General features: G+C 38.8%; 1 protein-coding gene across 1 annotated transcript in view; it reads left to right on the forward strand.

Moving 5' to 3' along the window:
- CPE (carboxypeptidase E) overlaps positions 1-10,583 on the forward strand; it is a 63,448-nt gene extending 52,865 nt beyond the window's left edge. The window contains 4 exon segments of the mRNA XM_052781007.1: positions 1,567-1,706; positions 4,158-4,257; positions 6,610-6,728; positions 7,854-10,583. Coding sequence (XP_052636967.1) covers positions 1,567-1,706; positions 4,158-4,257; positions 6,610-6,728; positions 7,854-7,952 — 458 coding nt within the window. The 3' untranslated portion in view covers positions 7,953-10,583.
- The last annotated feature ends 13,380 nt before the right edge of the window (positions 10,584-23,963 follow it).

Below are 23,963 nucleotides of genomic sequence, written 5' to 3' on the forward strand. Positions count from 1 at the left end.
CTCTCTTGCTGTGTACTGCTGAATGGTCCATCCTGCATTCTGCCTGGTGGGACATCAGAGCCGTCCCTCCCAGGAGGACCTTTGCCTTCTGTGTCCTCATCTTTCAGCCATCTAAAAAAGGCTTAGAAATAAAAGTGTTCCTTTGGGAATCTGAAAAGTCCCTGTTCCTATCAGTAGTTAGGAGTCTGATTGCCTGGTTGGCAGAAAATAGATTCACCCTAATGTGTTGGCAAAATCCCACCTGACTCAATCTGTTTGCTGCCCTTGGTGTTCCCTTTTGGATGGGACACCAGCACTCTGGACATTTCTGGACCGGTGCAGAACAGTGGTGCTTTGGTAAAGAGACTGCATTAGGTCTCCTATGTATAGGTTGTGTGGGGGATCACAGGGCTGAATGAATTAGCTGTGTTTGAAGCACTTTTAAATCCCTCAGTGACCTCCATGGGGATGCTCAAAAAGCTTGGTAGCCTTTTTCTTTTCAGTGCTCCATTTGAGAATCCACTGACTTTGCTAGCTAGATAGACTGGGAAGGCAAGAGCTAATTCTACATCAGCTTCTGTAAAGAATATATTTATAATCCTCCTGGGGACAGTCACAGTCCCTCTCCAGCTGGTTGATCCAGTTACAAAAATGGAAACCACTTTGGTTATTGGTTGACTGATTTGAGAAAATAGCCAATATTTCCATGTAGTAAGAGGAGATGCTCAGAAGTCTAAGAGAGTACATCTTTCCCATAAAGTTTGTATTCCTAGTGATGATACCACTGTATATATTTGTAAATGCCTATCATTAAAGTTGTATTAATAATGATATTTCTCTTAATGTATTGATTATTGATATTGCAGAGGCACTGAGTGGGTGGGAAACACCCCCATCTATGGAAAAATTTCCATGTAAATGAAGTTTATAGGAAGTTTGCTTTTGTATTTTTTTTTTTTTGGTGGAAAAGCAAAAATACTTGGAATCTATGCTGAGAAGCTTGACAAAGAATATTCCTTAGAAAACAGATGCTTTTCTTGTAAAATGTTACTGAGTTGAAACCCGATAATTTCAGGAAAAAACCACCACGTTTTTGACCAGTCTTTATAAACCTCTTTTTCAAAGGCACTTTGTCATGTTTCATTTGCTTTATAATTAGTTGTCATTCTTCCTGGTTTACAAAGTGATCACTTTTACTTTCATCTGAAAATACTTTAGCCATAATTGGAAATAATTTTCTGTTCCTGAAGAGATAAAAAAGTATATGTCAGCTATTGAAAAACACATGTCAGGTAGGAGCAGTATACAGGCCAGGTGCAATATCAGGTAGAAGTATATAGGCCAGGTGTTAAGTCTTTTCTAAACTTTTCTTGGGAAGAAAATATTTTTGGGAATTAATTGTCTTCCTGGTTTCTCTGATTTAATGCCTCTGATTTCAGAACTAAGCTGATGAAATGGAACCGCACCAACTGTATTAATAGCTATTCTTTCCTTAACAGCCCCAGCATCTCACGTGCCCCCCCCTTTACTGTATTTACTTCAGAACAATGCAAAATGCATCACTATCTCTCTTTTGTGGCATTGCAGGAATGCAGGATTTTAATTACCTCAGCAGCAACTGCTTTGAAATCACAGTGGAGCTTAGCTGTGAAAAATTCCCACCTGAAGAAACTCTGAAGGGCTACTGGGAAGACAACAAGAATTCTCTTATCAATTACATCGAGCAGGTAACAAAAAAGAGGATGGCAAAACTCTAGTTGTTGTACGTAAAACTTCTAAACTTTGTGCTGTGTGAACATTGAATTCAAAATTTCATATTAATCCAATTGGTGCTCCATAATTCTTATATGTCTCTAAGGTGGTAAATCCTGTGTGATCTTTCTAAATATATGGAGGAGGGGGGGAAAAGAAAGCAGATGTTATAGTATGGAATTCATCTCACCTAATTTAAGCTGTTACAGACATTTAATTTGAAATTGTGCCGGCTTCCTCAATGAAAAGAAATACACATCACCAGAGTGTATAATTCATGTACCCAGCACTGATGTGTATACTAAGAGAGATGGATTGCCCTCTACAGATATGAAAGTGTGTGTACAGATGTGGAATGAATCACTCTGGATGCACAGGGAGCCTAGACAGCTGGATTAGACTGTAGCTGCCTGGCAGTCCAGTGTAACATCGGGGGACATCTCTAATCCTGGTTTTGTAGATACTCCGCTGCTCTCTAATTGCATGACCTGCTGATAGTCAATGTAGAGCTGTCAGTGTGATGATTTCATTAAAAAATATACAAAATCTGGTTAAAAGTGTAAAGCATAGTCATGGGTTGAGATAATCTTGTGCTAATGGGTTGCTAGAAGTTAAGATTCCTGAAACAGATCTATGTGTGTGTTTGTGGGTTTTTGTTTGTTTGTTTTTATTTTGTTTTGTTTTTGTTTGTCTGTTTGTTTTTGGTTTTGGGGCTTTTTAATCATTTCATGCCAGTGTAACAGGCTGCACTGAAATGGTGGTTCCAAGCAGTGTGGGAGTATCAAATTTCTGAAACCTGGATACTGTAGTTAAAAATCAGAAATTTATCTGATATCATTAGTGGCTGCACACCTGGGATTGCAAAGTCAGAAACATACTTTGTTAGCAGAGCTGGTCAATTAATACGTTCATTTCTTTAAGATCTTATTTGTGCAGAAATGTTTTAGCCAGAAATCTGAAATATTTGAATATTTGAAATGTTTGAGTTATACCATTCTATTAGTCAGTTCTATGTGGGCTGAGGAAAAAAGTTGTACCCACCCTGCAGGTTTTTACCCATTTATTATGGGATCCATCTCAAATTGTTCATCTGCTTTGCCCATGGGTTGATTTTCTCTGACTCATGGAAAACTATGGTGTCACTGCATTTTCAAAGTTACTAACGTGGAAGAGATTATTTTGCCAACTTCCTTTGCTCCTGCAGAGCTTCTGACTTCACCCTTGAAGTTCAGATGGTCTATCTGGCACTGGTTTTTATCCTCCTACAGCATAAGAGGTCCAGCTCTATGCTCCAGCTCCCCCATGATTGCTGAGGACAGTGCAAATATGAGCTTTCTGCTTTTCTAAGCCAATCTGTGTCAGGCTTCTTCCACAGCGTAGATTAGAGGAATCTGGTGAATTAAATTATAGCACCTGAATACACTATACAGGTTCATAAAGGGGAACAGCAAAATCTCAAAACAGAATTTGTGATCCACAAGTCTTTTCAAATATCACAGAATTAGAATGAGGCATGAACTCCACAGTACTTCCCTGCTTAATTTCCAGGCTCCCAATGAGATGCATCTCTGCACAGGTTCAAAACATCCCATTCTCCCCAGCGCTGAGAGCTCCCTATCTCAGGCTGTGAAAAGGTAGCTGACCCTCAGTCTCCTGCCTCTGAGGAGCTCAGTCTGCTTTCAGACCATGCTCAAGAAGTACCAGCAGGACTGGTCTCGTCACCACACTGCAGTCAAATCAGTGCTTTAATTTTGTATGTGCTGGGAACAGACAGATTAGGTACTGCTGGTGCTGTTACCAGGAGTATGTTGCCTGAGAGGGAAGAAGGAGCTAGGACATGACCCCCCATCACCTTTCTCTCACAGGCCACGTGGGGAGTGTTGTGACTCTGTGTGGTCCCAGCTCAAAGACCTGGAGGTTTTGGGTGCACAACAGAGAGCTCAAGCATCTCACACAGGGATTGCCCATCAAAGTCCAGGTGCCTGCAATTAACCTTGTTAATGTTTCACTTTTAAGCAGTTATGCCCATTATTAGCCCTAAATTCTTACAGTTGATGAAACTTTTTTTTTAAAAAAAGGGCGGTTTTTTTTAGGCTGTTTTTCAAAGCTTTTCAGCACATTCACTAATCCCCAGTGACAAAGACTTTCAAGTCAGCGTTTACATGTTATGAATTGCTGCATATTTCTGAGAAATGCTTGCACTGCACAGATAAATTAGTATCACTACCAGCTGAATTATTTTTCTTCTTCACTGTTTGTTCCATTATGTTGTTTAGTAATTATCCTTGATAGTTGTCAGCATGTAGATGGTGGGATCCATGACATGCATCGTTAGATATATCAACAGATATTTCACTGACGTAAATGCCATCTTTTCTTAAGAATTTTCCAGTGATTTCCCATGTGTTGCTGACTATTTATTTTAGATTCATCGAGGAGTGAAGGGGTTTGTCAAAGATCTTCAGGGCAATCCCATAGCAAATGCTACAATTTCTGTGGAGGGGATAAGCCATGATATTACATCAGGTGAGTGTTGTACTTCAGCAAAACAGGAAGTGCTGGAATACGCTGCTTCTCCCTCTGCTTGGCAGCCTGGAGCCATTTCAGATCTTATTAGCTGAAGGTTTAAAGGAGCAAAAGTTTGAAGCCAGGAAAGCATGTTGTGCCTCAAGAAGCTTGTTGCCTGCAGGATTTCATGAATTTTTCTCTTGTGTTTTGCTCTCAAATTAGCTGGAGACTGGTTGTTGGGACTTCATGGATCTCTGGCGTGAATTGGTTCTGGTGGGTCTTGGTTATTCATGCTTAGTTTATCTTCTGATTTGTGGTGCAAGCAGTGTTTCACAGCTCTGCCAGGATTTAAAGTCCTGTCGGCAGTGCTGTTTTGAGTTTGAAGGCTAAATTGTGGTCCAAAAGTGTTATATTGCTTATGATGTGACCATATCTTTTGGTATGTAGATTCTTGCCAGATTTTCAGTTTACATTAACTTCCTCCTGTGAAGATAAATTCTCTCTGCTGTTTACAATTCTGTGACTTTTTTTAGAAGAGCGGTTCTAAAAGAGGAAAGTATCGTGTTGGTGTTCATAGAAAATTGCATGTCACTTCTTCGATGGTGTTGTGCTTTTTGAATAAATGAATGAATTCAAAGGTAGCTCACACAGTGCCAACTTGCAGTCTTCCCTGTAGACCTATGCTTTCTTATTCTGAATGACATTTTTTTTTTGTTTGCACAAGATACTAATTAGAAAAACAATAGTAAAATGTCATTGCCTTATGCATAAGCTTACATTATGGTCATTTTCTCAATGATATGTCTCACTATACTGTTACAGAAGTGCAGAATACTATGAAACAGGACTGGTAGACCCTTCAGTTGGCTTCGATTTGTGTTTGTTCTCACATCACCTGCAAAGAGGCCAGTATTTCTGCCAAGCAGAACAGTCCATGATAGCATTAGCCACCTTCTTTCACTGTATATAAGAAAGGAAAAAGTATAGAGGCTGGAAATAATTTTTCAGGGATAATAAAAAGGGAATAAGCCATGCAAAGAGGTATTTTGAGGTATGAGAGAGTGATGCATACGGTACTACAGCTCATGCTTCTATGGTACAAAAAAGCATGTAATCATGATTCCTCTCACATTGTGTGTGTATAATCATGGAAGTCATCTATTGTCAAAACAGTGAGGAAAACAAGCACTTGAATTTTAGCACATTCAAAAAGAAGGATAAATATGCTTTGGCTTTTTTTCCCCTGCTCCTTTGTTCATGAGTTAAAATTCAGCTTTGTTCCAGTGCCAGGAATTAGAATAGATCATTATTGTAGTTCTGCAGCAGTATTTTCTTCCTTTCTGTTTTATGAAGAGAAAAGTTTGGGAACAACTGGACTGACTACTGACATTTTCTGACCATGCGAATTGCAGACATTTAAGTAATGTTTCCCTCTGTGTGCTGTGTAGCTGAAGTTGTGCTGAAAAAGCATTTAAGGAATTGGCAGTAAGAGTGTGGCCAAGTCTTTCAAATGGCACTGCTAACTGGCCTTTAGAACAGCCTTGCAATGTTTTCTGGAGATAGAGAAATTCAGAGTATTAGCCTGTGACAAATTAGATAATTGCCCACTGCTGGTGGACGGAGGATCTGAGTCTTTGTGAAAATGGGAGATGGTAATTTCTAGAGAAGAGGATGATGTGTTTTTATTCTATGACTGAAAAAGATGATCTGCAGTAACACTCAGTGCAGTAGGAGCCTTTCTTTGGCCTGAGTGGATCAAACTTTCATTTCTCTGTTTGGCTAAACAGAAGAAAAAAGACCTAGACATTGCCTGGATACTGAAACATTTAGATAGTGATGATTCAGGGCTGATACACATGGAATATTCTAGGAAATGATGATTTATAGCTTTCTCTGCAAGATAAATTGAGAAAGGTGGTCCTATTTATTTAAATTTGATGAGAATCAAATGTATTTACATTTGGATTTTCAGAATACTGAGGGACATTAAAAATTCACATTGCATTGCAAACTGAAACTCAGACACTTAACAGGAGCTGTACATTGGCCAGGGGTTGCTTCTAAAGTAGAATAATGTCCCATATTGTCCTTTTCTTCAGTGTGCAGGACAGCCTTCAGCCTCAGCAGGCAAAATCTTTCATGGAGGCTACAGCACAACTTCGGATTTTAAATCTGTGTTTTGGTTACCAGAAGGGAAGAAAATCTGTAATAATATATTTGTACAGCCCTTATAGAAGAATCCTTTCAGACAGACAAAAGGAAAGGGCTGACAGGAATACAGAAGTCTGACAAGATATACGGTCCCTTCTACTTAGCTGTGTGATTAGTTTTATACATATTTATGTGGATTTTTTTTCCTCTTCTCTACAGCCAAGGATGGTGATTACTGGAGATTGCTTGTGCCTGGAAATTACAAACTTACAGCCTCAGCACCAGGCTATCTAGCAATAACTAAAAAAGTGGCTGTGCCCTTTAGCCCTGCGGTTGTGGTAAGTGCTCACGCGTGTGTTAGTTTATCTTCTATTATATATATAAAAAAGTCTCTTTCTTTTTTTTGTTCATGTATACATATAAGCAGGAGGTGATTTTTCAGAATATTTCAGAATATGCTAATTTAGAAGACAGTCTGGAAATCTACTTTTCTAGTACTTGCTGCACAAGCCACAGAGAGTAATCTCATGGTAAACTCATTTCATGTCCTGCTGGTATTATTTAAAATGAAAAGACACAGAGAAGGGTGATATTGTGATACTTAAACTTTTTTTTATTGGTTGATGTGTAAATAGCCAATCAGAAGATTACAGAATATCTTTAAATAGTGCTACATAAAAAGTAAGAGATGTTGAGGTTTTCAATGAGACCTGATACTTCTAATTTAAATTGTCAAGTGACTACCTGCAGAGGTTAAAACCAGTGTTCAGCTCTCTGCAGAAAGATAGTGATGGAGCGCTTCTTTGTGTAGATACCCAGCATGTATGGTGAATAAGACCTAGGCTGCATCTAAGAGTTCAGAAGCATTTTTAATTCATCCTCTATACAGGTGTGTGGATTCCACTCTTAACAATTTAAATAAATGCTTATTTCTCTAGTGTGTATCATATACTAGGATATACTACACTAGCACATCATATCTACATTAATGAGCTGTGTGTCAGAAAAGCTCCCTGGATCTTATTCATGGCATAAAATTGAATATGTGTTTTGATATGCTGGGGGTCTGCATTGCTGGGTGTTAGACAGCAATATGCTGACTATACTTTTTATTATATGCTAGGTAATTTATGTGACTGGCTATTATTCAATTTAAATTTCATTGGCCCATATTTTTTGAAATTTTTAGGCAAGTCAAAGACTGGACATACGTCTGGCTTCTTTTGGAAATTTTGCTCACCTATGTGCATTTTTAGATAAGTTTATTGTACTGATATACAAGTATTGCACATATTTAAATTAGCTTTGAGACAGTTTGGAATAAACCTAGCCTAAAATGGAAGGTACCTTCCTAAGCCCCATGTCTGTGTTAAACAACTTATTTCAATAAATTACTGTTAAAAGCCTACACTTCTCTCTTTCTACAAGTCTTACTGATGTTTTTGATTGTGTCTCTTACTCAGGTTGATTTTGAACTGGAGTCACTGTCTGAAAGAAAAGAAGAAGAGAAAGAAGAGTTGATGGAATGGTGGAAGATGATGTCAGAAACACTAAATTTTTAAATGAAGACTTTGGCTTTACAGCTTTTAATCTATTATATGTCGACTTAGTATAATGTACTGTGGAGAGTCCCTATATTCTAGATTTTGTGCACTTCACAATAATTAACTTGGAATTTTTCAGTCATCTTTTGATTAAAATGATTACAGATAACTACTAGCCTCCTAGCTAGATAAATAAGTTATTAATTTTCTTTCATATTGTTATAGAAAATTTACTCTTATATATAAATCAGAAAAAAAATGAGTGAATGCAGCCTATATGGAAGTACAATCTGTTGTGTATTATTTGCAAGTTCAGAATATGTAGGTTAACTCTTGATTTTAAAAAAGAAATATGCTGTAGTCAATTCCCAATACTGCCAGAAATATTTGACAGTGCATAGTAGTAGGCAGTGCTCTTTACTGAGTTCTATAATGGATGTTATTGAAAAGATTTATAATAACAGTGTGTGGTGTAATGTTTTACAAGGATTAAAATTCAGTATAACATTTTGTATGTCTTTGGTGTTGGGGCTATTTAAAAATGTAAGAAACATAAGCTGACTTCATTTTAGTAAGCAGAAGGAATCTGCGTAAGCTCTTTTATTAAAGATGGCATGGAATGAATTCAGGAAATAGGAGAGCTTTATTCCTTAAACTGTTAATGATATTTCAAGATCAGGTTTTAATTATTTCTTATTACTTATTAAGCAAATTAAAAATTCTGAATGGGTGAAGAAGAGCTTGTGCATCTTGTTAATATGCTGCTTGTGTTTGTTTTACAGCAAGAAAAAAAATCATTTCAGGTGATGTCTATTTTAATTAGATAACTACCTTTTCAACAATCATTACATGTGTCAGTGATGTCTAGATAATCAGCCAAAAGTTCATATGTTCACTGAAAGCTACCAAAACATTACAGTTTAGACAATGAACTGGAAGTCTACTGAGGACACGCATTTAGTCTAACAAGCCAAGAATGGTTTTGTTCCCAACTTTGTTTCTTCTGCTGGTTAGTCTTATCTAAAAGTAGAAGCAAGACAGATAAGTGAAAATTTTTTCAGTGTGGTGAAGTTTTCTCAAAATACTTGAAGATGATACAAAAAGCAATTTTGATTTAAAAAGATCCTTCTTCCTCCTCTTTTTTTTAGTATACTTGAATTAGCTTGCTTTAGTATTTTGTCTAAGATGAGTGAAATTTGCAGAGTCAGACAATATACATGAACCATAGTGTGTGCAATTTGGTATAACTGATAGCAGCTAAGCATCTCATCTGTTTGAAAGCTTACACACTATTGCTGGTCTACTTTAATTCAAGATCAGATGTTCTGTATAGACTTCCTTCCTCTGTTTCTTTAGTATTACTGTCTGTGTTTTGATTAACATATTATTTTAGTTGATGCTGTAGGAGTTCAGTACTGTTCAGAACCAACCAACAATGCACTATCATGCTCCTGCCATAAGTGAAAAATCACATGTTCAGGTGTAGGACCCAAATTTACCTCCTTTGGGTATTTAAAAATCTGCTGAAAATACTGTTTTCTGAGAATTTGAAATTCTTTAATAAAAATAGCACTTGATCCTTTAAAGTAACAGGCTTAAGGTTTGACACTCATTGATAAATTGAACAGCAATAAAAAGGCATAAACTTTCTCTCTCTGATCAAGAGTTTGCTATGTAACCTGTAGCTCATTTGGGTAGTAGATATTTAATTACAAACTTCAGGGGAGCTTCACTTGCTGTAAGTCATTATGCAGTGATGAACTTTGAATCTCCATTGCGATGAGGAACCCCTGTGGCAAACGAAGAATCTTATGTGAACATGTCTTTGTAACAACTTGTGGCTAGCTATGCACAAGAGCGTGCATAAAGGATGCCCAGTTACACCAACTCGGGTGTTTATGACAATTTGAAAGGCTAAGACATGTAGCACAAAACACACTCTGTGTCTGGAGGTAACAATACTGTTTTCAGCTGAACCAGGTAAAATCAAAGCAAACAATCTAAAAATTAGTTATAACAAGAGACTGCTGGCATGTGGGCAAATGGCTACAGGAGTGTTTCTGACCTGTAAACTAATGTAATAAGGCAAGTGTATATTTGTACAGAACACCCTCCTCTGCCCCTTCCAAACCTAACAATTTCAGTCCAAACAATATTACTACATGATGTGATGCCTGTCATGCATCCAGTCTTCCTGTGTGGTGGATTGTGTGGCATAGTTAGTGCAGACATTATATCAAAGTGATCTCATAACAGATTTCTAATCCGTACTTGTATTGCATGTGTGACATCCTCTGGTCTACTGTTTCACGCATTTGCAATTAAATGTGGTGTCCCTTAAATGATCTCTTTGTTTTGCTCTAGATGACTGCTTGCTATTACTGAGAACAGGTTAAAGTGATTAAATGCTGCACCACCAGAACCACTGCCACTGTTCTTGCTGTAGGTAAACATCCTTAAGAGCAGTGTAGGCAGGACTCTCAATAAATTCATTCATTATGTAGCTTTCCTAGCTGAACTGAGCTGTGTTGTAGGGCTGTGTTTGTTTAAATGGAAGATTAAAGTGTTGTGTGATGCTGAGCTTTTGGTTAAAAAGGCACATGCTGTACTATTGTACAATAAATCTACAGGTTTATTTAAATTGTAAAATGTGTGAGTAATTTACAGGTTCAAAACGTGACCTCTTTGGCTGTGCATGTCTGCAAAGTATGCCATAAACATCCTTAGTGAGGTGCACGTGCCAGTTAATTTGCTGTTTGAACAGAGAAATGAGGCTGGGATTAGTGCCATTATGCCATTGAAAGCCATCTGTAGCCCCTTAATTTTGTGCCAGTACATCCTCCTTTTGGAATATACATCTTTGAGCGCTTTTCCCATGCAGGTTTTCAAGTAAGGTCATGGATAAGAATGAGATGCTCTTCATCTATGCACAGTTGGTGGGGACAGGGCATACACTTCGCTGTATCTTTCCACTCCACAGTATTTACAGATCTATTCTTTTTCCATATCAATCCTTAGGACTAGAAAGCGCAGTGTGCTTGCAAACCTGTGATACTCTGCATTCCTTATAACTACAACGGTCAGGCTTATAATAACGAAGTCAGCCAAATAAAATCACTGCGTCTGAATTATGTTTCCCTTTTCCTAGGTTGTGGTGGTCACGTCGATATATGCAAATTCACGTATAGTCCTGGCTATTCCTGAGCTGGTAATAACATACATTAAAGTGTAAATTAAACCTGAGATGGTATGTAAGAAAGAATTGCTACCAAGTTTCTTTCTCTGAGGTTTTTTAACAGATCTAACAGGTGTGTTAGAAACACTTAATAACTAGCCCATGAAAGGAATAGGATTCAGAGAAGGATGACAGGTAGGTTTAGAGGAGCTGGAATTTAAAGTTAGAAGGCACAGTTCCCATGAGCCCGATTCTCTCCCACATCTGAGCTTAGTTAGATTCACTCAGGCCTGCAGAGGCTGTAGAATAGCAGCAGTTTAATGACTGCCTCTCTAAGAGTTTGAGCAGCCATCTAGAGCTTCTCAGTAAAGCTGCTCCACCAGAGAAGTGCCCTGCTTCCTACTTGTAGTTAGCACTGGAAACACAGGACCCAGAAACATCGCTGCAGCGCTTGCTTTCTGCCTTCCTGAATCTTGCAAAGAGCTCATTCTGATCATCTCCTTGCAGAGATTTTATTCCCCCTGTACATTTCTGTTTATGTAGAGCTACATCTGTTGTGAATAATTTACTGCTTGTTAATTTGACTCATAAGCTCAGGAATTGACACAGCCTCTGTTCCAGTATTTCTAACTTCTAAAATTAAACCCAGAAACCAAAAACACTCAGGAGATTTTCTGAAAGTCATGGCATAAAAAAAAAACCAGTGGGTTGGTTTGTCTCCTGGCTTCTGAGGGTTTTGCGTGAGCTTCCTTCAAGTTTCCATTTGTAAAGCCTGCTTTAGGGGGAAAAGAAAATGACAACTGAGAAGTTGATGTAATCCTATGCCTCCAGGGGCTAAGGTTTTGAGCAGTATAGCAAGTATTGGAATAGGCAGTATAAAAATGAGATATTTAGAAACAACTGCTGTTTACTTTTGCTAACTGTGATAATAGAAGTATAGTAATTGAGTTAAATGGCCTTGCAACGCTGATCTTTCTTCAGCCTTCCTTATCTTGCCTCTCCATGCCCCAGGCATTATATTTCAGCAATGACTTAAACACATCCACGATTAGGCACCATTTATCACAGTGCTAGATTTTCCCTGAATTAATGGTTAATACTTCATGTTATTTTATCTTTGTCCTACTTTCATATTCAGTTAAACCACCACAGATTTTTGTAATCACACATCCCTCTATGCACAGTGGAAATTGTCGAAGAGAGAAACTGAAGAGTTTGGCTCCTGCACTGGGAATGTAGAGGGAATTTGACATCTGGGAATGCACTGGAAGCAGTTTAGTATTGTGAAATAAGTAGATTTTGTAGACCTTTTTGCTAATCATTCTTTAGTAAAGGGATGAATAGGATTATGTGCCTATGGGGTTCTAGGAGTGCAGTATGTCCATGCCTTTAGACTTTAGGTAAAGCTACTCTGGAAAGATTCCTGTTAGTTTCACTAAGGTTTTTATCAGACCCTCAAGCCTGGAATCTGAGGAGTCAGGACTATCTGGTGCCAAGGCTGCTTATTTTGCATTAGCAGTAATAGTTCTTCATCTTTTCCAGGAGAAAGATGCAAAATAATAAAAAAAGAAATGAAGTCCACTTTCACAAAGTGCAGAATTGGTCACGGAACTTGTTAAGAGCCATTGCAAGACCTAAAGTAGAAATAATGGAGATTAGCTGGACCAGTGGCAACCTACAGCTCACTGAGCCTCTGAACCGCTGCTCAGTGGAAGATAAGAGGGTAAATCAGGGTGCCATTTTTGTTACATTCACCCACTGAGGATGTGGTCAGGGCCATAATTTAGAGACAAAATATAGAGCTAGATGAACTCACCTGACTGCATCATGGCAGCAATAGAGGGGTTCACAGTATTGTAATACCATCCAGTAATGTGAGATTCCAGTTCATGGACTCGGAGGAGCATCTGTCCTGTGCTCTGCCATGGTGCGTGTGCTGGTGTCCAAGGGTGCAGAACCAACATCCCTCATCCGCATTCCAGCACCTCTCACACAAAAGGTAAATTAAACACATTTCAGAAACTATAGACAAGGTTCAAGAGAGGACTTGGCTGCCAAGAGCAGTACGAAATTACCTCCCTTCAGCTCACTAAATATCTGCTCATGTTGCTTTCCTTGGCTGCTTCCAGTTCTCTTTCTGGGTGTGTCAAAAACTAGCCCAGCCTGAGCAGCTCAAAGATCACTTTTGCCAAGACCCATCAGGAGTGGATTACAGGGCTTTCTTGTGTTTAAAGATCCTAAATTTGCACTTGCACTGTGAGGCAGGTCCCCTGGCATGGCCTGGCATCCTGAATCTTCAGGTTTCCAGAATGGGGACCCCACCAGTAGCTTGCTTTTGGCCTGCATGCTTAATTTTCTTCCAATGGAGGTAGAAGACAGCTGCTACACCTCCCTGCTGGTATCGGAGGAAAGATCCGGCCTATGCCTCTGACTCCACATCGGAGGGTGGCCGGCATAAATTAAGACTTGGAGGCTGGGAAGTGCTCCTCTATCCCATAGGTTAGACATGGTCTGAGACATGGTTTCTGAGACATGGTCTTAGAAACTCAATCTGAAAAGGAATAGTGGTAAACCTAATACTGCTTTCTTTCCCCTTCAGATTCAGGTAATTTATTTGAAGGTTTATCATGATAGTGATATTTATCGCTGTATATGCATATATCAGCATATCTACTTTGTGTTTCCTATGGGGGCTGGAATGCTTTTTAGTTTAAAGAAGTTTGGGCTAAAATAGAGAAACAGCTTTGGGGGCAGAAGCACACTGAAACACAATTAACTGGCTTGTGCTGCACAGCATTTATTACTGTGTGGCAAATGAGGGGCATTCACTCCAGTCGTGGTGTTACTAGGTTTTAACAGATGTAATAAAAACTGTTGGGAGGCAGTTTTTGCAGATGTTTAGTGTATAAAAACTTAGGACCCAGGAAGATCTTGCTGCAAAGTTTATCTTTTGGATTCATTGTGTGCATACGTACGTAAATGTGTGTGGGAGAGAAGGAGCAGGGAAAGAATGTACTTCATCTTCTCTAGGCTATTTTAGGCACTTAATTGCTCAGAAATCTTTGAAGGCACCTATTCTGTTTGCCATAAAGGGACCGCAGACTCCTGGTTTTATGAATCACATCTAAATTAGGTGCCTATGTGAGACAAGTGGATCCCAGGCAGATCCTTCTGTTATGGGACTGGGTGCCTCCAGAGGGCAAAGAAGGTGCCCCTCAGTGGGGAGGGCCAGGCAGCACCTTACCAAAGAGGCCAGGGAAGCCTGGGGTCCTGTTACTGCTTACAGGAGTATTTTAAAATATGTAACATACAGCTCTAATGTAGTCGGTGACTGTCAAAACGACAACGGCGGCTGCTGGCTCAGCATGCAAGCTGCCCTGCATCACGTCTGATGCACCAGGTGCCCTTCATGCACTGTGCTGAAGCCTGTAGACCTGAATCTTAGTAAAAGGCATTTTGACCTAAAAGTCCTATTATTAGCTGTTTTAGTAGGGCTTTTGCAAAAGAAACTTCTGAAGGGAATGCTTTCTTGTGCCTTCTTCAGGAAACTGAAAGCCTAATGAAAAGAAACTGGTTCTGAACTTTGTTATACCAGGACATGATACGTGCCCTTCCAAAGAAGTATAGATTCTGTCTTCAGCTCTCTATTTCCACATATGTCTGACAGACCTCAACATCAGATGCCTGTTAATGTATGTGGTAATATGCAAGATGTTAAACATCTGCAAAATATTCTGATCATTTTTGTAATGTCTCAAAAGTTAGACATAGCTTGCAGGGGATTTCCACTGAAAAGAAACAAAATTTGGAGGACATTCTATGTTAAGTCATTCAATATTTGTTTGCCAGTGCACTGGATGGTATTACAAGATGCCAAGATAAATTCAAATTAACATGAAAAATATTCAGTACTATTGGTTGTGGGTTTACATAAGTTGCTGGCGCATTATGTTAAGAATTCTCAGATAAATAGTTGCCAGGAAAAAAGTCCAAATGAAAAAATAATAACTACATATAATACACTTGAAAAAGTGTCACAGAAGAATGAAATTTCTACGCAGTGGAATTTTGCTTCAGCAAAGTAATTAAACGTGGAGATGTGTTCACAGACTGTTTCAAAATTAATTGATCTCAAAAACCTCATTTTAAATTTAAGGAAATTGAAGCCAAGATAAAAATAGAAAACACTATGAATTCCAAAATGGAAATAAGATAAATACAAATTTAAAGGATTGTAAAAAAATTGCAGTGAATATTTGTATACGAAAACAATTTACTTATGATAAAACTCCTGAGATGCCTTAAGTGCCTTTGAAAACTGTAGTTTGAAAAATAATTTTTAAAAAGGTTTATTGAAAGGTAAACAGTAAAATTTTGCAAAACACACTATTTGCTTCCACTTGAATCTTTCATTTATAAAAATGTCAATTCAGATTTTTATATTTTATGGTATCATGCTTATACTTAAAAGCATTTTTACTAGTTTCATAGTTTTTATTAATGTAGCCACATAATTGAACCCAGAGTCTAGCAAAGAAAGACTGAACAAGATCAAATAGTTGGCAGCTGAAACTAGGCAAATCCAGAAGCAGAACTAATGTTCAGTATTTTCTTAGTGAGGCTAATTCACCTTTGCAATAGTTCACGTAGCTGTACAATAGATTTTTCATCACATGAATTTTTTTAAATAAGACTGTTGTCCTTTTGAAAGACTGTTTAAATGCTGTTTGTGTTCCTTGGCTGAACCAAGGGTACGCCCTTTCAGTTGATTGTCCCATCTGGTTTAATTGTTTCCCGAGGCTTTAGACAATCATACATCCCTTTGAGCTTCTGCTTCATCAGTCTAAGAGCATTTTTGGATGCATTAATTACGGGATTCTGAGAATTCAGGCTTGGATTCCGTGGGCAGTATCTGTATGCCATTACAAATATCTGGGTATAGATTTTCCACGTTTGCTTCCGGGTTGGTTCCCTTACTATCTGTGCTCTGAATGAAGCCAACTGACATTTTTTAGCTTTGATTCTGAACTGAATTTTCAAATATAACAGAACCTGCTGAAATGTTGTAGGAATGCGTTTGATTTTAAGATCAATCAAAATGCTTAAAAGGGCTTTCTCTCCACCTTCAGTCTTATATGTTTCTCAATTTTCTTGGAATTACACTATTCCTAGAATTTACTAATTAAAGACTGGTTTGCTTGCATGATATTTACAATGTCAGCAGCTTCAGCTCCCATAACATCCAAGAAAATTATTTATATTGCAAGCCTCCATTCCTCTCAAATCCGTCTACTTAATTCCATGGGGAGGGATGGGATGTCAAAGCCATACAATTTTTCTCCCCCCCTTCAGCAGTTTGTAATTGTTCTTTCTCTACAACCTCCCTTTTTCCTTCCAACATCCCTGAGATGCATGCTAAAATCCTGATATGGCCTGTGCACTGCAGAAGGTGCTGGTTTCCAGGCCAGTAAATGTGGAAGAGATTGCGATACGATGAAATTTATTGTCTAAAAGGTGAAACTAAGCTGCTGCTGGTAATAGAAGGTCATAGAGTCACAGAACATGCACTGCTTTATCGTTTCTAATGCACAACCTTGTTACTCTGGGCCTTTGGATAGAAATTGTTGAAGGCAATGTCCTGCCAGATCTTCACTCAGGAATTCTTCTCCTTGAAGATGGGGCTGGAAAGGTGTGATCATAAACTGCAGTTCAGTTCTTTTTCTGCTTCCTTTTACTCTCAGTTCCTTGTACCATTAAGTCTCTTACATTAGAGCAAACTACTCCATGACAACTTGCACTTTCTTTTAGACAAATGGGTACTTAGGTGGATATTGTGCAAACCATAAAAAAGCACACACAAAAGGGAAACAAAGATTATGAATGTTTTATTTATATACATATACATCTATACACCTCTATATATCCATATACATATATATACACATCTATATACATCTATATATATTTAAATATACACATCTATATACATCTATATATATTTAAATATACACATATTTAGTCTTCTCTGAATTTCAGTGCTTCACTTCATTTTCTTCACCTAGTCTTTCATAAAACATCAACAGTAGGGGTTATCTCAGACCTCTGTATTTGTTGACCAATAATAAATTAACAGCCTTTTCTCTCACTAAACTAGTGGGGGGCACAAGGCCCAGAACTTTCCTTAGCATATTATGGTCAGCCATAGGTGACTCAGACTTCAGGACTATCTCATGGTTTTATTCATATTCTATTTCTCATTTTGCCTTGCAAGGCGTATTTTTCCTCCAAGAGAGGATGGCCCATGAAATGGCTTTGTTTGACCTATCCTAATCCCTACCACATCAATTTCAATACTTGAAAAACTTCTTCATCCAAATAGTTTGAGCTGCTGCTTTATTGTTTGATAGTCTTGGATTAGGACCTGGGTATTAGAATCAAAACCACGTTTAGTAATGAGAAGAAATATCAGGATGAGCTTCATTAACTGTAGGCAAGCAGCTAAGAGCACAAACATCCAGGAGCACACCCAGTGAAACTCTTTCTTGACCACAGCCGAAGCTAGGAACTTGAAAGCTGCTTGTTTATGGGGATGTGAATGTACAATGAAAGAAAATAACAAAGTCGCACCACACTTTTAATTTTAAACCAGTTCTTTTCCATGGCATCACACAATTGCACTATGGATTTTCACACCTAAGTAGATTATTGGGGGAGAGGAGGGGAAGCTTAAAAAGGGGATTCTGTTTGATTTACTCTTCTCTACACTTCCCTGTCATGAGCTAAATAACTAATATTCCTTAGCAATTGTTCCTCTAACATCAGAGTCACAATTACCTTTACTGAGATTCTGTCAATATCAGCATATATTTTCCTTTGATGTTTCCCAGATATTTCTTCTAGATATTATGTTAGAAACCTTGAAACTTGACTATGCCTTGAAACTTTAGGATGCTGAGGTTAGGCTGAAGGTCCACAGCGGCTGTCACTGGCATTGCTGCAGGGAAGCTAGTGGAGGCGTACCAATATTTACCAGCAGTGAATCTGTGCTGTGTGCAACCAAGCAGTAACTTGCTGGAATATTTTGAGGCAATAGCTCATATTCATTTTGCTTATCCCAACAATGTCTTTTCTACCTCTTCATAATGTATATGCCTACAATGGTTTGTTTACAATGAGGTTACAAAGAGGGGACATGAAGAGACATGATGGGAACTAGCTGTGTGGAGATGACAAACCTTTCCTATACAATCTTGCAACTCTCATCTGTGTTGTAAATTTAAGGAGTTTATCTCAATTATTTCCCACTTGCAGAATCAGAATAAGATATAAACAGAGGACTGAGCTATGACCACATAGAGTAAAATCTGTAGTTTTCTTTTGCTATTCAAATATTTTGTCTTTCTACCTAGGGGATGGGAAAAGAACAAAACAGCAATCTGGGACAAAAAAATGACAGGAAAGCTACAACATAGTTATTTATCTGAGGAATCAATAGATACTTAAATATAAACTCTCTCTTTTGTGTGTGTGTGTGTCTGGAATGCACTCAGAAACTTAAAATGGGGGGAAAAAAATCCCCATGCCATACTTTTCCAAAGAATGTTTTCCCTTTAGAAAACTGCAGATCAAAATAACCAAAAGATAAAAATCAAGTTGTGCAAACACTTCCTGTTGCAGCTTTTTCCCCCCCCCAAGTCTTTAATATTTGGAAAACTTGCTTTGAAAAGCTAAAAAAAAAAAGCTACAAAAAACTTGGATTCTAAGTATCTGGAAAATCTAAGCATAAAATTAAGAACTATGTAAATGCCCTAAATACCCATTAATTATTACTTGATGACCCAAACTTAAAACAGGATCTGGACATCTATGCTACCTATTACTGCCAAGACTACATTATTATGTTTCCACGTTGAAATTCTGTGAGGTGGGAAATGTGTTGTGACTCAAACCATCCCTGCTGCTGGGTAGCATCCTCTGTTATAGAGATGGGACAAACAAATTTTGGCTGATGAAGTGACCATCCTCTGTATCACCCCCTAATCTAACACTTTTTGTGAGTAAGCAAATCCAGGTATTTAGGTACCTTATCGTAGGTGTCCCTAGGTGTAAAGATGTGCTGAACTGACTCTCCACCTCCCGTTGTGTTTAAAAAGGGATAACAGCCAGAGTCTGTTTTCCACTCTATATTTAAAACCATTGACTTCAGTGGAATTACTCTGGATTACAAATGCCATCTTTGGGACTAGAAAATGACCTTGTGTCCCTTTTCTTTCCACCACAAAGATCCTCTTTCCCAGCTTTCACACGTTGAGCAAGGGCAGTTTGGCATGTGCTACTAGTGCACATTTCCCTCCCAATTACCTGTTTCCTCTCCTGTGTGCATTTTTGGCATAACGTGTCATGTTCTGAAACCTCACATACCTGAAATATTTGGAAGCACTGAGTTCTGGACACATCTGGTTATTAGATTCGAGATGGCTGCCCCTTTCATGAATAAAATCCTCACACTACCATAGGAAATTCCAGTAAGATTTCCCCTTCAATATTATAATTTTGCCTCCAATATTTTACTCCTTCCTTTTTTAACAAAGAAATATTATAGTAACCATGCAAAACACTGCAGCAGCTTAAGTGGAAGACATCACTTCTTGGGACAAGAATGTAAAATCCTCTTCTTCCAGGTGGGGACATTCATCTCTCACAGCTAAATTCAGTGTAACTTTTGCCATCCACTGTGGTGAATGCTCAGTAACAGGCTATGGCCTTTGGGAAACAGTTCTGTAGCTGAATGGCTAGCAATCATGTTTTTCCGTATACTTTTGCTTTGAAAAATTGTGTGTCACCATATGATCAGCAAACATTTTCTTCTAAAGTTGTAGTGTGAACAGCTTGAGAAATCTCTTGTTTGATTTCAGGCAGCTACTGATGCTTGACATCAAACTGGCACACAGAAGTGCGCTTAGTACAAGCTTCATCTTCTGCTCTAGCTTAAGAATTAGTAGGACAGTGTCTTCAGAAGTTTCTTGGCCCTCCTCTACTTCCTTAGAAAAACATCTTTCCTATGCTAGTAGAGTTCAAATGAAAGACTGGCTGCTAACTCAAATGCTGAATAGCCTTGCTAGAGCTAGCAACCGAACTGAGGCTCATTAATCGGATGCTGTTGAAATCTCTGTGTTATTAGACATCTAACCAGAGGAGTTCCTTCTCCTCTGAATTTTACTGTAAACATCTTGCTGTTTCCACTTTGGATTAAAAAAAACCCCAACCCATTAAAAATCATTAGAAAAGGATCCAGTTTATATATAATCTCTTCTGTTTGGAACAGTTTTTTCTTTATTTAGCAAAAAATCATTTTTCTTTTAGAAAAATAAGGCAGATGTTTCCACTTACAGAAAGAATTACTTTCTTTTTATATCTTGCTCTCTGAAGAAAACATTAATGTATTCTATTAACTAATCATGTAGTAAGCTGGTGATCAGGTAATAATTTGCAAGTGCTTTTATATTAGTAAATGGGAAAGTACCAAGCTCTAGTTACAGCAATGGCAGCTTTTTCTGACTACATGCCAAAAAGCTACAGATATACCTGAACTAGCTTAGATGATGCTGTGTCTGCCTCTGAAAAGTTGTGAATTTAAGGCTGGAAGAAGTTTAAGGATAGTGATAGAATGAGGGAGACATCCACAGGAGGGGATGGAAGAGGTATACTAAAATCTCTCACTAGTTCTGTATCTGTAGATTACTACGTTAAAGACTTAATTCGGCAAGCTGCTTAAGTACTTGCTTCACTTTTGTATCTGAGTTGCTGTCCTATTAAAGGGAATGGGAATATTTACATGATTGGTGGTAGGTACGTGTATCGGTATGTTGCTGAATTAGTGTTCAACATATTTAGAAAAAAAGGAATTATAATCACCCTAGAACTCTATTTACACTTGCTACCTTTTCTCTTGGCATAACGCCCAACAGCTGCACTAACAAGAGAAGTTACCAGCCCTAATTGTCCTTCACCTCCCTCCCTGCTGGAAGGGACTGGCCTCTCTGATCTGCTGACAGAGCCTGTGTAGTGTTTCATTTAAGATGACATTGGTTAACTTAAACAGTTGTTTTTTGCTAACTTGGCTCTTTTAGACTGAAATTAATTAGGGCACTAGCTAGCCTCCTCCCCTAGCTCAGCTGTTCATGGGCTGCATGTGTGTTTGCGTCCTGAAGCACAATGTAAGTAATATATGCAGGTCAATAACAAACCAAGACTGAATTTGATAAAGGATGTATTTTGAATATTAATTGTAGTAATAACAGATACATGTGTGTAATGTAGTGGCTAAATAAAAGGCTACAGGCTATTAAATACATTTATTGTTACTACACCCTATGCAATCTATCATATGATAAGACCAGTAAAGTAAGCAAATGTGTTAACAAGGACAACCAGTAATTCAAGTCCCAACAGCTAGCAAAAAGAAGGTAAAATCTGCTGGGTATGTGTAACATTAGGCCCTTGATATATTGTTAAAATGGTGAGGTACTGAAAAGAACAGCTGCAACCAGTTTTTGTAAAACATGGTATTTGTAACTGATGTCGGGGCTTAAAGGAGCTTCTTCAGTTCCATAACTGGGAAGTTGGATTTTGAAAGCAGAGGCATGTTTTTGAGGTACCATTTCCCTTTCTGACCATAGTAAGGATTCTTCCCTGTTCTCCCTTTCCAGTGGAGAACCTGTTTCTCTCTCAGGTGAACTGGCAGATGGGGTGAGTAGGAAACCATTTTTTTTCTCTTTCACTCAGTGTTCACTGCAGCACACCGGAGCCCGAGAAAGGACTGGGTGGGAAGGTGGGAGTGCTCAGTGCCAGAGTGGCCTCTCTGTGAACCTGGTGGCCAGGGCCTCTCGAATACAGTGCTAGTGCATTTACTTGTTCCTTTGTAGCCTTAGCTATGTTGTAAGTGAACCTTTACGTTCTGGATATGGGCCCATTTATGTTTTGAAAGGACTCTTCCAAAAAAAGATAAATCTTACCATAAAGGTTGGAGAAACAGGTGCTTCAGAGGTCTTGGTTTAAAAGCTCAAGTTCGTAAACTGGAGTGAGGCCTGTGCGTTTAAATGCGTGGTAGGGCATTGCTCAGCACTCGGTGTTGCGAGACATCAAAATGGCCGAGGTCCGCTTTTGCAAGTGCCCAAATATCTCCTGTTCTTAACTTGGGCCTGCCGTGCCTCTAGCAGTGTTCGCAGCTAGTGAATTCAGGGACTCTTACCAAGTAAGGCGGGGAAGGATAGCGCTCAGGGGTGGGACGCGTAACTGCTAGCAGTCCGCTCAGGGTGGCATGCTTGTGGGAAGCCCCAGGCTCCCAAACCTACCCTCTCGGAACAGGATTGGGAGGCTCCCATGCGGGCGCCTGGGGTGGGGGCTCAGGGCTCGGGGAGCAGGGTGGGAACGTTCCGCGGCTCCTGCGTGGAGCAATCAGTCTTTTGCCGGCACAAGGAGGACTGTGCCCCCTTGCCACCCGGGGACTTGTTGGTGCAGCTTAGCCACTGTCCTTTTCTTGATAACAGTTCGATTAGTTATAGAAAGTGGCATGAGAAAGGCTGGGATCGTTCCCCTCTCCTCAACCCTGTGTCACTCCAGAGCGGGGTGGTTGTGTTGCTGTCCGGTCTGAGGGATCACGTCCCCTCCAGGGGAGGACCGTTGAATCCAAAGCACCTTTTGCTGCATGAGAACAGTTGAGATGCCTAAAACTGTCAGCGGACGTACCCGCTAAATGCAACAGACTGGTGGTATTCATCAGAGTGGCTGCTTCTAGAGTAGTGCTTTCTTCATGGTGCTGAATTTCTCAGGAACACCAGTCGTATGTTTCTTGGGATTGAGTAGCCTGGAGGAAATCCGTCTTTCTGCAAGATAAGATGCATTGAGGAAAGCCAGCTAATGGGAAAATTCAGCTGCTTTATGCAATGTAATTCCCTGAGTCTGTTTCTTGGGTTTTACAATATATACTGCATACACTAGATGGCAATGTAATACCTGCATAAAGAGGTTACCACTGAGTTCAACAAAAAGTGCTTTCAGGTACGTACTACAAGCTCTTGCAAAGTAATAGCTTTACCTCAGCTGTTTTACTCTTATTGTGATCAAATATTCTAACACAAGGGAAAAACACAGGACCAGTTTGGATCAGTAGAGGTCCACTGAGTTTGATTCTTGCTTGTTCCCATTTGTTTAATAATTTTCAGAACCGTGCATATATTTATCACACGGCTTAATAATTATTTCATAAGGTAGACTCTGCTAGTGTGTAATTTAATGTCCTTCATGAGGTTTTGCATCTCTTATCCCTGTTTGACACTAGCTCAAATAGCTTTGAAACATCCTTCCTGTATATTCCCTTTAGAATACTTTAGACATTGCAGATGTTCCCTTTTCATTTCCTCTTTTTCCGATGAGCAAAAGCCTGTGTAACAGCTCAGTAATGTTTCTGGGACACAAGGAAGCTCTGTTGCATGTATATTTCTGGTCCACCTCTTTCTCAGGCTTTGCTGTGGTTTTCTGGATTTAGCCCAGGCATAGATAAGCCTGTGATAATACTTGATTTAACATACACTGTACTGTACTTTACTTTTTCATAGGTTTAGGTGATTGTCTCATTCAAATATAGCCAGTATAAAAAGGTTTAATACATCTGAATGTTCAGTAAGGTTGCATAATATACTGAGAAGCTTTTTCCTCTACTGTCTTAGTTTTTTTTAAAAAATTATTATTATTTATTTGTTTTGTATACTATTCAAATAAAATTTAAGGAAGATCTGCTGTCCTGAGCTCATAGGAGAGGTTCTAATTAATTCTTTCTTAGTGCTGCTGTCATC

This window comes from Harpia harpyja, chromosome 2 (assembly GCF_026419915.1).
Source record: "Harpia harpyja isolate bHarHar1 chromosome 2, bHarHar1 primary haplotype, whole genome shotgun sequence".
Taxonomy (NCBI): domain Eukaryota; kingdom Metazoa; phylum Chordata; class Aves; order Accipitriformes; family Accipitridae; genus Harpia; species Harpia harpyja.